This window comes from Gekko japonicus, unplaced genomic scaffold, assembly GCF_001447785.1.
Source record: "Gekko japonicus isolate JY-2015 unplaced genomic scaffold, Gekko_japonicus_V1.1 scaffold94, whole genome shotgun sequence".
NCBI lineage: Eukaryota > Metazoa > Chordata > Lepidosauria > Squamata > Gekkonidae > Gekko > Gekko japonicus.
The window spans coordinates 381,081-395,275 of NW_015174274.1; the positions used below are offsets into that span (position 1 = coordinate 381,081).

The 14,195-nt window shown below is 40.1% G+C and overlaps 1 protein-coding gene across 1 annotated transcript in view; it reads right to left on the minus strand.

Moving 5' to 3' along the window:
- ITGA8 (integrin subunit alpha 8) overlaps window positions 1-14,195 on the minus strand; it is a 165,125-nt gene that overhangs the window by 105,533 nt on the left and 45,397 nt on the right. The window contains exons 9-13 of the mRNA XM_015423753.1: window positions 13,088-13,131; window positions 12,535-12,591; window positions 12,322-12,374; window positions 5,444-5,649; window positions 4,657-4,848 (exon numbers count right to left, since the gene is read on the minus strand). Of these exons, the coding sequence (XP_015279239.1) occupies window positions 4,657-4,848; window positions 5,444-5,649; window positions 12,322-12,374; window positions 12,535-12,591; window positions 13,088-13,131 (552 nt within the window). The remainder of the gene's footprint in view (window positions 1-4,656; window positions 4,849-5,443; window positions 5,650-12,321; window positions 12,375-12,534; window positions 12,592-13,087; window positions 13,132-14,195) is intronic.

Below are 14,195 nucleotides of genomic sequence, written 5' to 3' on the forward strand. Positions count from 1 at the left end.
TTATTATTATTATTATTATTATTATTATTATTTGAATTGCCCAACCTCACAGCGGGCTCTGGGCAATTTACAGCCTTCAAATAAATAAAATTTAATCAACATGATAAAATTATTACAGTACACTAATAAAATGACCAGTTCAGGTGGCGATCTGTATCTTTAAATTGCCTGAGAAACACAACTACAATGCCATATCTTTAAAGAAGACCATTTACTATTTAAATTCACAGCTGCAATGCAAAATCCACGGGCACATTCTATCTTTGTGAGAGAAATGGAGAAAGAATGGCTTGTACTCCTGGAGCAAGATAGCGGGATCTCGCGACAGGGAGCATGCATGGGCCTCTCATTCTAGGTAATGGCCTTGTATTGTGCTGTGGCAAAGGTGCAGGAGACGAGAAGAATTAAAGGTATCCACTAAGCCCTCTGGAGATCCCCACTCATATTTGCTGATGTGCTGTATCCCCTACGTTTAATAACCTAGAATAAAAATGTATTTGGAAGGTATAGTGAACTGCCCTGACAAATCCTCCCCTCCTTCTTCCACACAGTGCTTTTAGATACAGAACTCCTTTCCACCGACCCTCACACTTGCAGCCAACAGTTCATACATGGCATGGATGGGAGTAGGGATGGGCACAAACTGGCTCACAAACCAAAATTCAGTCTGAACTTGGGCCGGTTCACAGCTCATGAACCGATGTTCAGGGAAAGCACCTTCCCCAAACATTTACTGGACTTTTGGCTGGTTTGGCTGTTTGGGGCCAGCCATTAACATCTGAGTGGTGTGGGGTCCATCAGTCAGCTGTTAGGTTTAAACCGCTGTGAGCCATTAAACCCTTCAGTCTCGCTCTTTCTTCAAGGGAGGGGAAGCGAAACCAATGTGTTAAATGGCTGCCAGACATTTAAACCTAACAGCTGACTGGCAGACCCACTTAGCTGTTAGGTTTAAATGGTTGTGAGCCATTTAACCCTTCAGTTTTGCTCCACCCCTTTGAAGCAGCTAGGAGTAAAACTGAATGGTTAAAAGCCTGGCAGCCATTTAACCCTTCCTGGGCAACCTCCACCCCCTTTCTCCTGGCTGCAGCAATCTGTGGCTAGGAGAAAGGGGGAACCTAACTTGCTGGACTGGCTTGGGTGGGGCCCTTTTGGCTTGGTTTGGGGTTCAGTCTGTGGGCCATTCTGAACCAAACCACCCTTTTTAGGTTCATGCCTATCCCTAGATGGGAATGTCAAAAAACAAAAGTAATTGCATTAAATTTTCATTTTCTTCCAGCTCCACAGAGCTCCAGAACATACAATACCAAAAATCAACACTGTGAAGATTAATCATTGAGGCATTTACATTCATTTTGTTGAGTTTCTTATTCACTGAAAATCCAGTTAAGCCCTGAATGCAAATTTGGAAGGTTAAACAATTAATGTTCAGGAAAACCCAGCACTGAATGCATATTGTAATCATAATATGTGACCTTGGACTCTGCCCCAGGATAATTTTCAAGGCAGACTTTGATGTTAAATTCTTAACCATAGGAAAACAAATTCCCCACTAAGTATGGGTGTTTCTGTTAATTCTTACAAATATATCCACTAAGGTTCCCTAAATTCAATCACAACTTGAAAGTTTCAGTTTCAAAATAAGCTCCTGTCCTCCAACTACTTATTTTTTAGTTTGTATTGGCTTAAATAGGCTTATTCAGAATTAACTGCATGCCTTTAAGTGGAACATATTGGCAGATTATTTTCTTTTCCAATATAATAATTATTTTAAAAACTATAAGACTGGGAGGGAATTTTAAGGTAGTCTCTGGCACAATTCCCTAACTACACCAAAGTATTCATTCCAGTGCTTATCATCATAAAATAAAAAATTAAGATTAAAATGGAAGGGCATTTTTATACCAACTACATCTGTTAATATAGGCAAGATGAGAAACAGATCCCATCAGAAAAAAGTTAACGAATTATTACAAAGGACAAAAGTGCTCAGAAAATTATCCCATACAAGTTTACTTGTTAATCAAAAGAAATGAAAAGAGTATATAAATGATTTGTTTAGTATCAACTTCTGTATAACTATAATCAGATATTTATTTCTTTAGCAAATTTGTATGCCACCTCTCCAAGAACCTGCCTAGTAACACTAAATATTTATAACTACAAAAATTCTAACAAATATGAGTGTGTATCTGTATGCATGTGTGCATAAGAAATACACAGCAACATAGTTGTAATGAATTCACTGATCTGTTGTGGGTTCTGTAAAATAGAGACCCAGTTTAGTTTTAGTGGGAGACTGACCCAATAACCCATTTCAATTCATCCTTAGTTCTTTTCTCCATTTTCCATCAGTATACACTTTTGTTTTTAATCAATCATCAGCATCCAATTTACTAAACTTTCCTTCTGCTAATGGTCAGGAGCTTAAAAAAATACATATCCCTCCCAGACAATGTTTATTCAATTAGTTGTTGTAGAGAGTACTCCATCTTTCTGTGTTATAACTCTGGGGATGCCAGTCACAGCTGCTGGTGAAACGTCAGGTACTACAATGCCAAGACCAAGGCCATACAGCCCAGAAAATCTACAACAACTAATGAACTCCAGCCATGAAAGCCTTCGACAACATAATGTTTACTCGAATTCAGTTCTTTTCCAGGTACTACAGTGCCATAAACTGTGGCATTATACACCACCATCTTTGTCAAAAAGGATTCCCTTATTTATGTTCTAAGTTAGATAGAAGCATTTTCAATCTAGAGCTCCATAAGAACTTCAGAACCCACACAGCATTCTACAGTACAACAAGATCTAAGTAAATCTCAGTTCTAAACAGATCTACTTGGAACCAAGTCCTATTCATTTCATTGGAACTTAATTGTGGGTGCATGCTTAAGATAGCATCCTTTGTTGTATAAAAAGAAACAGAAGGGAGGAAAAACAACATTGCACATTTTAAGCCTTTTATTTTCATCGTCCTTTTGCAAAGAACAATAAAGATGAGAACATAAACTCACAACCTTGCAGGAATAAGGCAAGCGGGGGGGGGGGGGAATCACTGAAACAGTCACTAAACATAAACTATCCAAAAACATTAGTACAGTAGGTTAATAGAGCACAGTGGCAAAGATACTCCAGAATGTTCATCCAGCATTGTTTCATTAATTCCAGTAGGGCTTATGCCAGCAAAACAATCTAAAGCTTGGACTATAGGAGTTCTACTGTGTGGGTTATGTTACAAACGCCGAGAGCCTTCTTAAATCCTGACAAAGAGAAATGTTGTGGTCTGCTGTGTGCTGGATCCCAGAGGAGAAGGAAAATGGAGAGAATCAAATTAAAATGATGTTGCACATTTAGACTACAGATGGTGTTGGAACGCTGCCCCAAACTGGATAAGCTCCACTTCAGAAATAAAGAGTGAAAGCCGCAATAGTGAAGCAGTGTTGATAAATACCAGATGACATCAGTAAAATATTAATCATTAAGGGAAAACATTCAAAACCAAACTAATTAGAAGAAAAATCAGGGCAAGTAAGCATAGAAGAATTTCTAGGACTGAAAAAGAACATCTCTTTTGTCGTCGAATACAAATAGCACTTAATATTTAGTATAATATAATAGCACTTAATATTTAAATGGTGCTTTTTCTAGGTGCTCAAAGGACTTCCTCTCACTTGCCAAGGATTATCATTGCTTCTGGTTTGGGGGAGGGAGCACGTAAACTTGGAAGACAAACATTTGCCCAAAGTAATTCATACCTTGGTCGACATTTGAACAGGAACCTTTCAGCTCATAACTCATCATTTTAACCATTACACTCTGCTACTTTGTAGAAAGTTCATTAAAACCTACTGGATTCCATCCCAACAACAATTTCCATGGATGGAAGGATTTCTGCCTGCAGAAGGACAACTTCCCCACCAACCCCCTTTTACTGCAGCCCAAATGACCACTGAAATGCTGCTCCTGAGAGCCTGGGGACCCCCTTGAGTAGCTTGGGGGGAATTGGAGGTCTGCTGCAGGAGTGGGGAAATCAGTGAAAGTCCTTCCATCCTGAATTTGCAAAAATTTTAGGAGTAACCCAACCTATTCATTTTATATTCACATTTGCACAATCCAAATTTAAACAACTCTTTAAGTACAGCAACTGCAAATTACAAGGGCACCAGCTCCTTTCTATATAATGGCTTGTTTTAATGGCCTGTGTGTTTTTATATTGATAATTTGTGATATTAATTGAAATTGCCTTGAGCAGGACTCTAGAGAGATGGCATGAAGATGTCCTACATAAATAAATAAATAAAATAAAGCAGCAGGATCACAAATGCATTATCAGAAGAAAGCCAACCAACAGTTAGATAGCAACTCCTTTATTCCCATTTTTGACAGGGAATAGAAAAGAACCTCTTTAGAAAAAAAGTATTCTGTGTTAATATGTCTGTTTCAGCCCTTCTTGCATTTCTGATGATTTCTCTTCACAGGAAAGGGAGTATTTATTTTGTCCCACTTCAAATTCTCAGAGAAGCAAAGCTAGAACTACACAAGCTATGCCTATTCTATTTTTTGACTTCTGTCTTCCAAAAAGAACAATTCGAGAATGATGCATTTTCCAGAGGAAGAAGGGATGAAATCCTCTCTCTTGTGGAAGAATCTTACCTGGGTAATCATTCTTGTCTATGTCAGAGTCCCCTCTCAGCGTAAAACCAAATCCCGCAGGCATGGATTGGGAGGCCCACATACCACTGAGAATCTGGGAAGGGTTAGGATTTAACCCATTCCTGACTCCATTGTAAATGAGTACTTTCCCCCTGCTGTCTTTTCCTGCAAATGGTGCACCTATGGCAATATCTGCAAAAGGAAGACAGAGACAGAGAAATGGCAAAGTTATAATGCTGATTATGCATTTCTTCTGGAAACAAAGATTAGAGAGTGTTTACATTAAATAGGTGGCTGTGGCTAATTCATTTTGTTCTCGGTTGTGCTGCAAGGCACCTTAAAGTGGGATGTACATTTTGAAATAAATATACAAATCTATTTCCTGCATCTCTGCTGAAGTTTAGATAAACCAATGCATGATATGACATCATTAGCATTTCCCTGCTCAAGTTTATTGGCAAATATGTAGTTTGGCCCTTAGACAAGCAGATAATAATACATATTAAAGTTTTTCACAACAGGTAACTTATAACCTTGAAACAAACCACAAGATTCACAAGATTTTCAGCTTATAAAATAATTCATGATAACTCCACCAAAAGAAAAACAAAATAGTTGTGAGAACAGGCTGAGTAGATGACCCTTACAATAAGCTGAAGTCATAAACTGCAAGGATTAAACCCCATGGCCTCTGCAAATCAAAATGTCTTTGTGAATTAATGACTTCCACATCCAGTTATCTCTAATCAATGTGCTTGCATCCTTTACAAGAGACCTGATAAATTACCATTGTATCCATCCTGATTCAGATCTCCAAGATGTGCAATGGAATTGCCAAATCTACCAAACACGTCTGTGCCGGACAGCGTCTGTGCTTCTCTGAAGTACAAGGCACTCTCTTGCAGATATAAATAAACCTGCCCAACTTCCTTAGGGTTGCTCTCAAATTCACGTTCCATAAAGAGAGGGGCCCCAACTAGGATGTCATCCAATCTGCAAGGGGAAAACCAGCATAAGAGCCCAAAGGTTAGAGGGATCACTTCTTTCATGATTATTAAGTGCATGTGGGGACCAGCAAGGACCCATAAAGAGTATCACATCTGCCACTGTATAACTTCTCAATTTCTTCCTTCCCTTCTTTGGCAGCTCCCATTTCCTACTCCTTTCTCTTTTTCTCACCCACCTGCCAACCTACCTTTAACTGATCCCTTGTCTTCAGCTGTCCCTCCTTCCCTCCCCATAGCAGCTTCTCCCCAGGAAGAATCTGGCTGCTTGTGCCAGGCTGGGCCCAGTTGTGTGGCAGCTGGCACTGGGCACTGTGGATAGTGAGTCTCTGGTGGATGCTGCCTGTCCTGTCCTCTGAAAGTCCTCCTCCATCAGGGAATGGGACTGTTTCCAGGGCTGTTTTGCCCTCTAAGTCCAGCCCTGCTCCCCCCCCCCATGGCTTTGCTTTACAGAAACCACAGCTTGGAAAACTCAGCAACATTGTTGTGGCTGCCTAGTAATTACCAAAATGGCTACTGAGCCTTCAATGGGCATTATTTTCTTAAAACAACAGGTGTTGTTTCTATCATTTTGGGGAGTTTTAATCCCTTGATGTGTATGTGTGTATTTAGATTTCAGATTTTTCTGCAGACTTAAGACAGGTCCCCTCTATCTGTACCTAGTTCCATTTTGCAGATCTATTGATCCACACTCCGTGACCTGCATCAGAATTAGGTTTATGATACTTCCAAAACACACACACAATAAAATGCACACATGCAGGTAGCGTGTAGAAATGGTGGTCATATAACTGTTGCCATGAAAATATTGATACAGAAAAGAGAACAGTGTGTTCAGCGAGTGCTCTTTATCTTTCATCCCAAAAGTTCTGCAGACCAAAGGAAAAGCCTTAGAATAAACTTGCCCCTCCAGCTAAAGAAGCTGCAGCTAGAAAATCTGAACAAGCTCCAGCTGTATACGTGGTGCCATTACACAGAATGTGGCCTGAAGTCGAGAGTAGATGGTTCTGTGGATCCTTCCTAAATTTATTCTGTGGTTCTGTGGATCCTTCCTAAATTTATTCTATCTATGAATTCTATTACGGGATCCTTATAGTGGTCTCCTAAAAATCCTTTTAGAGGACACTCGAAGAAATCATAAATTGTCAACAAATGTTTTGCGGTGGCTCAAGTGGTTAAGACGCTGAACTGCAGGCTGTGGAAGGTCAGTAGTTCAGCGGTTCAAGACCCGGGTGCCGCAAGACAGGGTGAGCTCCTGTCTCTAGTTCCAGCTCCTGCCAACCTAGCAGTTCGAAAGCAAGAAATTGCAAGTAGATAAATAGGGACCACTTCGGTGGGAAGGTAACAGCGTTCCGTGCACCTTGGTGTTTAGTCATGCCGGCCACATGACCACGGAAACGTCTTCGGACAGCGCTGGCTCTTCGGCTTTGAAACGGAGATGAGCACCGCAACCCTAGAGTCGGACTCGACTGGCTTTCGAGCAAGGGAACCTTTACCTTTACTTTACCTATGTTCCACTTCTGTACTGAAAATTGATAGTATTTCACATAAAGTCACTCAAAAATTGCCAGGTGCTGCAGTTGCAGGAAGGTGCCAGAGGCCTTATGGATTCTGCATATGGGTTAATTCATATCCCTGCCCCAGACATGCCCTCTGAAAGATGCTTATGCAACAGCCATGGCAGTTGAGAGGGAATGCTGGTGAGTAGTATTGAAGGCCACTGTGGCACCAGCACAGGGGCAGCTCCCAGCTATGGCACCTGAGAAAAGAGCAGCCCAAATCTTCTTTAGTAAGGGACTCTCCACTCTGATGTTATGAGTCCCTGCCTCAGTTCAGTGACTCATAAGGTCAGGCTGTTCTTGCTTCTTGCTTTGTTTTCCATTTCTCAATTCAATTTTGCTTCTATTTGTGACCTCCCCCCCCCCAGCTCCTCCTTCAGTGTTCAAACAGTGTGTGGGGAGTTGTATGTTTTAGAACATCTGTTTGCTGTAGACATTTTTAAACTGAGGAACGTTTCTGCTTGTCTTCAGTTATAAATAGTTTGATTTCTGAGCCAAATTCAAGCTGAAAGGCAGAAGGAATGATGCGATTGTCTGCTCCATACACATAGAAGAGCTCAGTCCACTGTTGTACTCTTGCATTGTTTTCATGGCTACCCATAAACTGAGCAATCTGTTTGTTCGAACTGTACATTTAAACAGGAGGGGCACTATTACTTCCTTTTTAATAACACAGCATTCAAAAGCACTAGCTGACCACCTGCTGGAATTTTATACAATCCTTTTGTATGCTGCTGGGCAAAAAAACAGCAGGAGCACAGGAGAGTGTCAAGAGGTTAGAGCCTAAGCATGTGAAGCTTTGATAGGGTACAAAGAAAAGATCCCTAATGTATTTTTATTGGAAACAAGGTTTTAGCCTAACATAAATAATTCTCCTCCACTCGATGAATGTTGTGCATAAATTACTCTCCAACTGGCACTGATCATTTTGATCACTGGTTTTTATTTAAATAATGCCTTGGAATACGACGGAGACAGTGCATTTTTGGCCCAGCAACAAAAGACCAATCCAGACCGCATCTCAGTTTGGTTCTTGAGAAAAGGGGTGGCAGGAAAGTCATTAAGATAATATTTTCACCATGTCTCTGATTATCTTCTGGAAGAACCAGAGTTCAGATCTCTTGCTTCATCCAGTCCCATCTCCTTACAAATCTGTAACATTGTTCCCCTCAGTAAGTCAAGCTTTTGAACAACTGGGTTGTATCCCATGGATCAGTTCTATGGAATGATCCTTCCCCCAATGCAAGACACTCAGAAGAGAGTCTTGCAGGCCCCTTGCATAGCCAAAAGAACCCCAGATAAAGAAATGATCTGCATGATATAATCCAGTGCTTGCTGAAAGAGTCTCCTAGATGGTCAAGTGATAAGGAACATTTGACAAGTGAGATAAAACTGGAGATGGCATTAGGAATGGAAGAGGGAAAAACTTTTCATGGTCCAGTGTAAGGTGGTATAGAGGGATAGTGAAAGGGAAGGAGTTACAGTTGGTGTTACTTTTTGTTGGGGGTTTGACAGGGTTTGTTGGGGATTTGATGGGGTGAAAGCCAGTTTGGTATAGTGGTTAAGTGTGCGGACTCTAATCTGGGAGAACCAGCTCTGATTCCCCACTTCTTCACTTGCACCTGGCTTGATGACCTTGGCCAAGCTGTGGTTCTGATAAGAGCTGTTCTTGAAAAAGAGCAGTTTCTGTCAGAGCTCTCTCAGCCCCACCTACCCCACAGGGTGACTGTTGTGGGGAGGGGAAGGGAAAGGAGTTTGTAAGCTGCTCTGAGACACCTTTGGTTAGTGAAGGGAGGGGTATAAATGCAATCTCTTCTTCTTCTTTTATCTGTTTCAGACTAGTTATGTTTAGGGCTTATTATTCCACTTTTAGTTTTAAAACTCATGTTGCCTTAACTTTGCATTGCAGATCAAGAAATAATCCACTGCTCAGTTCAAGCAAACTTTCTCATTAGTCAATAACATTTGTAGTTTTTGTAAAATTCATATTAGGCATATGCCTCCTCCACAATAAAATGTAAGCTTCTACATGAACACTTCCACTGGAATAGTATAGCAGGAAGCATACAGAAAAGAATTCACAGAATAAATTTAAAATACATTTTAAAAAAGCATTTCAAAATGGTGCAGGGGTACTTGGGAAGAAAGCACTACTTGTCATCAAAGAAAACATAGCAAGATTAAATGTGCTAGCATTGGTGATCTCTGAAGGCTGTCTATTAGGTACATCTTTTTCAGATAGATATTGTGGTTATGGCTTAGGGATCACAGAAACTATGAAACATGTTTTCTTTGAATGCCCATGGTATAAGAAGGCTAGAGAGAAATGGGCCAAGCCACTTAAGTCCCAACAAAACAAGCCTCCTCCAGACACTAAAAAATTAATGGATCTTAGCTAATCTCTTTGTTCAGGCCATGAGAGTTCAGGACGCTCATGACAAGACACCCTCACTAACATAGTATAGCCTGTCCTCTCTGGCTTGAATTCTACCTTTATTCCTCTTATTCTTAGCTGGAATAGATCGATACTACTCAGGACTGTAGGTCAGAGAAGTAGAGAAAGAAAGAAAAAAGAAAACATGTGCATTAGAAAACAAGTGCCCTTGAAACCCAAGCAATCACAATGAACATGGAATGCCAAACTGCAATGGACACATTAGCAATCTGGGGGACAGTGCTGACATTTTTCAGCAAGCAAGTGCTGCAGTTTGTCGCTAAAAAATGATGTTTCCTAGCACCCGTACGCTGGCTAGCTACAGAAATGTTCCGATTCCTGTAACCCCTGAATACCGACTGCACATTTGTCATGCCATAGATTGTCTAGAAAGGCCCATATTTAAAATGACACACTTCTCCCCAAAACTAAGGAAACTAATTCTGGATTACATATAAAACACTACAGAAGTTAAACATAAAAGGAAAATGGGGAGGAATGCTCTATGGTTCTTGATTTTTTCAGCAGACCGGTATAATCTTTTTTTATTATTTACAAAAATAGAATATATTGTTGAATGGGTTGTTTAATTGTTTTAGCTGTTTTAATTGTTTAATGTATTGAGTATTTTATGTAAGCCGCCCTGAGCCGGCTATGGCTGGGGGGGCAGGATATAAGTACGATAAAATAAAACAAACAAACAAACAAATAGATAGCTCATCATGTTTTCCTGTGTTATGTAATTAAAGTAAAGGTAAAGGTTCCCTTGCTCGAAAGCCAGTCGAATCCGACTCTAAGGTTGCGGTGCTCATCTCCGTTTCAAAGCCAAAGAGCCAGCGCTGTCCGAAGACGTTTCCGTGGTCATGTGGCCGGCATGACTAAACACCAAGGCGCACGGAACGCTGTTACCTTCCCACCGAAGTGGTACCTATTTATCTACTTGCAATTTCTTGCTTTCAAACTGCTAGGTTCCTATAACCCTATAATTAATGACCTCCAAAACATCCTGTCATTAACAGCCTTGCTCAGGTCTTCCAAACTGAAAGCCATGGCTTCCTTGACTGAGTCAATCCATCTCATGACGGGTCTTCCTCTTTTACTGCTGCCTTCAGCTTTTCCTAGCATTGCTGGCTTTTCCAGTGAGGCCTGTCTTCTCATGATGTGACCAAATATTCTCTACTACTGGAGATTTTGAAAGTCATCAAGAGATTTAGAAGCCTAGTGCTAACTAGACATTTGTGTAGTTAAGCTATAATCTCTCTCAAACCACTTAGTACTGAGCAGTCCTGGAATAGTCTCATGGACTTCAGTGGGACAATCTGTGATTAAGTGGCCTGAATCAATCTGAACTTACCCATCATTGTTCACATCCGATACTGCAACAGTGTATCCAAAGTAAGATGCCATCTATCAATAAAGAACATTTTCACTTTTATTCCATTTATCATTCTATCACATCCCAAATTATTAATTAAAAGTTGCAGCTCAAAATACATATTCGGTAATACCCCACTGGATAGTCCCTCACTTGAAATGTTGCTGAGAATTGTATTATTGATTCCTTTACCTGTTCTCCAGTGAAATTCTGAATGAAGGTCAAATCTGTGGAATTAATAATTGAAACCTGGAAACAGAAAAATATAAAGGGCCCAGTCAGACCATAAAACACTGTATTCCAAATACACTTTTAAAAATTAATTACTGCTATTTCGGTGATCCTTCATTCTTATAGATCATTTAGACTACACAATATTCTTGATGTGAGAACTTCTGTTCGATTTTAGAACAACTGTTTTTGAGAAATAGGAGAGGTTGGACACCCGGAGCTCCCACTCTGCGTCCTTCCTCGTCGAGACCGGAAACCGGAACCAAAAATAGAATATATTGTTGAATGGGTTGTTTAATTGTTTTAGCTGTTTTAATTGTTTAATGTATTGAGTATTTTATGTAAGCCGCCCTGAGCCGGCTATGGCTGGGAGGGCAGGATATAAGTACGATAAAATAAAACAAACAAACAAACAAATAGATAGCTCATCATGTTTTCCTGTGTTATGTAATTAAAGTAAAGGTAAAGGTTCCCTTGCTCGAAGGCCAGTCGAATCCGACTCTAAGGTTGCGGTGCTCATCTCCGTTTCAAAGCCGAAGAGCCAGCGCTGTCCGAAGACATTTCCGTGGTCATGTGGCCGGCATGATTAAACGCTGAGGTGCATGGAACGCTGTTACCTTCCCACCAAAGTGGTACCTATTTATCTACTTGCAATTTCTTGCTTTCGAACTGCTAGGTTCCTATAACCCTATAATTAATGACCTCCAAAACATCCTGTCATTAACAGCCTTGCTCAGGTCTTCCAAACTGAAAGCCATGGCTTCCTGGACTGAGACAATCCATCTCATGACGGGTCTTCCTTGTTTACTGCTGCCTTCAGCTTTTCCTAGCATTGCTGGCTTTTCCAGTGAGGCCTGTCTTCTCATGATGTGACCAGATATTCTCTACCACTGGAGAATTTGAAAGTCATCAAGAGATTTAGAAGCCTAGTGCTAACTAGACATTTGTGTAGTTAAGCTATAATCTCTCTCAAACCACTTAGTACTGAGCAGTCCTGGAATAGTCTCATGGACTTCAGTGGGACAATCTGTGATTAAGTGGCCTGAATCAATCTGAACTTACCCATCATTGTTCACATCCGATACTGCAACAGTGTATCCAAAGTAAGATGCCATCTATCAATAAAGAACATTTTCACTTTTATTCCATTTATCATTCTATCACATCCCAAATTATTAATTAAAAGTTGCAGCTCAAAATACATATTCGGTAATACCCCACTGGATAGTCCCTCACTTGAAATGTTGCTGAGAATTGTATTATTGATTCCTTTACCTGTTCTCCAGTGAAATTCTGAATGAAGGTCAAATCTGTGGAATTAATAATTGAAACCTGGAAACAGAAAAATATAAAGGGCCCAGTCAGACCATATAACACTGTATTCCAAATACACTTTTAAAAATTAATTACTGCTATTTCGGTGATCCTTCATTCTTATAGATCATTTAGACTACACAATATAGTATGTAGTATAATCTAAATATCAGAAATATGTCTACCTTACAGGGTCTTTAAAATTTTCATAAAAGGTTTTCAGCTTTAATTAAGCAATTTTTTTATCCAATAGGAATTCTTGTCTCACACATTATCCGAAAATTCATTTGACTATCTGGACCACAATCCTGCACACTGTGTACAAGATTTCAGCCTAAAATGAGACATTCAATGTCTATGAATAAGGAATCTTTTAAAATGAGTAAACATCAGGAATGAAATAGCTATTCCAACACACACACACACACAATACTGGCTTTTGTCCTTTGGAAATGCCAATACACCTTGCACAATTTGAATGGGGGGGGAGTAGAACTGCTGGTAGAGTACATACATAGCCAAAGTTCTGTGCACCTCTCGGGATTCCAGCAACGATCTCTAAAACAAAATTAATAGTCTGAAAGTTAATTTACTGGGACAACTGCTTACATGGCAATTGCTTAGAAACTGCTTGTGTGTAGCCTTTATATTTTGAGGGGATGGCAGTTTGCTTATTACATTTTATCCATTTCAGCAAAAAAAAAGCATTCCCAAGAGTGACTGACAGCATTTTATATCTAATGTGAATAACCATTAAAATGCAATACAGAATGCTGCTTGAAGACGGGGTTCTCACCAAGGTCTGAAAACACAATGAAACCCCTGTCTGCTGTCCCTCCCACAGAAAGCCTCCCTGGTGGCAGCTTGTAGCTGGATTCAGGCATGGATCCATAATAAGATTTACTCTCTTTTTAAACAATCATCTAAGTTGGAAAATTCTGATCAATTAACACTCCCAGACTGCATTAATCAACTAAAATATTGTATAAGCCAACTAACATATATGCTGATATTGGCAGAATGTAGAGGACTCAAGCACACAATGGTATTTGAACAAGCTCCAAAGTGTTAGATTGCATAAAGACTGGAGGGGTTTTTTTTTGGGGGGGGAGGGGTGAAACAGTGGAATCTAGGCCATATTATACCATAATTCAGATAACATTGCAACCAGATGCAACAGTGTATTGTTCCAGTAGAAAAAGCAAGATCCATTAGCACCTTAAAGACTAACAAAATTTGTGGCAGGGCATGAATTTTCGTGAGTCACTGCCACAAATTTTGTTAGTCTTTAAGGTGCTACTGGTCTCTTGCTCTTTTCTATCACTACAGACAGACTAACATGTCTACCCATCTTGTATTATTCCAGTGCTTAATCTGTATATGTCAGTAAGATTCAGGTCCTTAAAAAGGATTCAAGCATCTGATGGTTTCCAACAACAAGAACAAATCATGGAGATTTAACGAGGAATTTCACATTACCCCTTTTAACCCGTTGTGAAGCCGTTTTTGATCCGTCATGGAGTAAACCGGTATAGGGCTGCCATTTCACACATGGCTTTCCCTCCGGTAAAGAGCTGGATCTGAAGCGGTTTGCCATTTCAGACTGCACTGCTTTTTCCCCG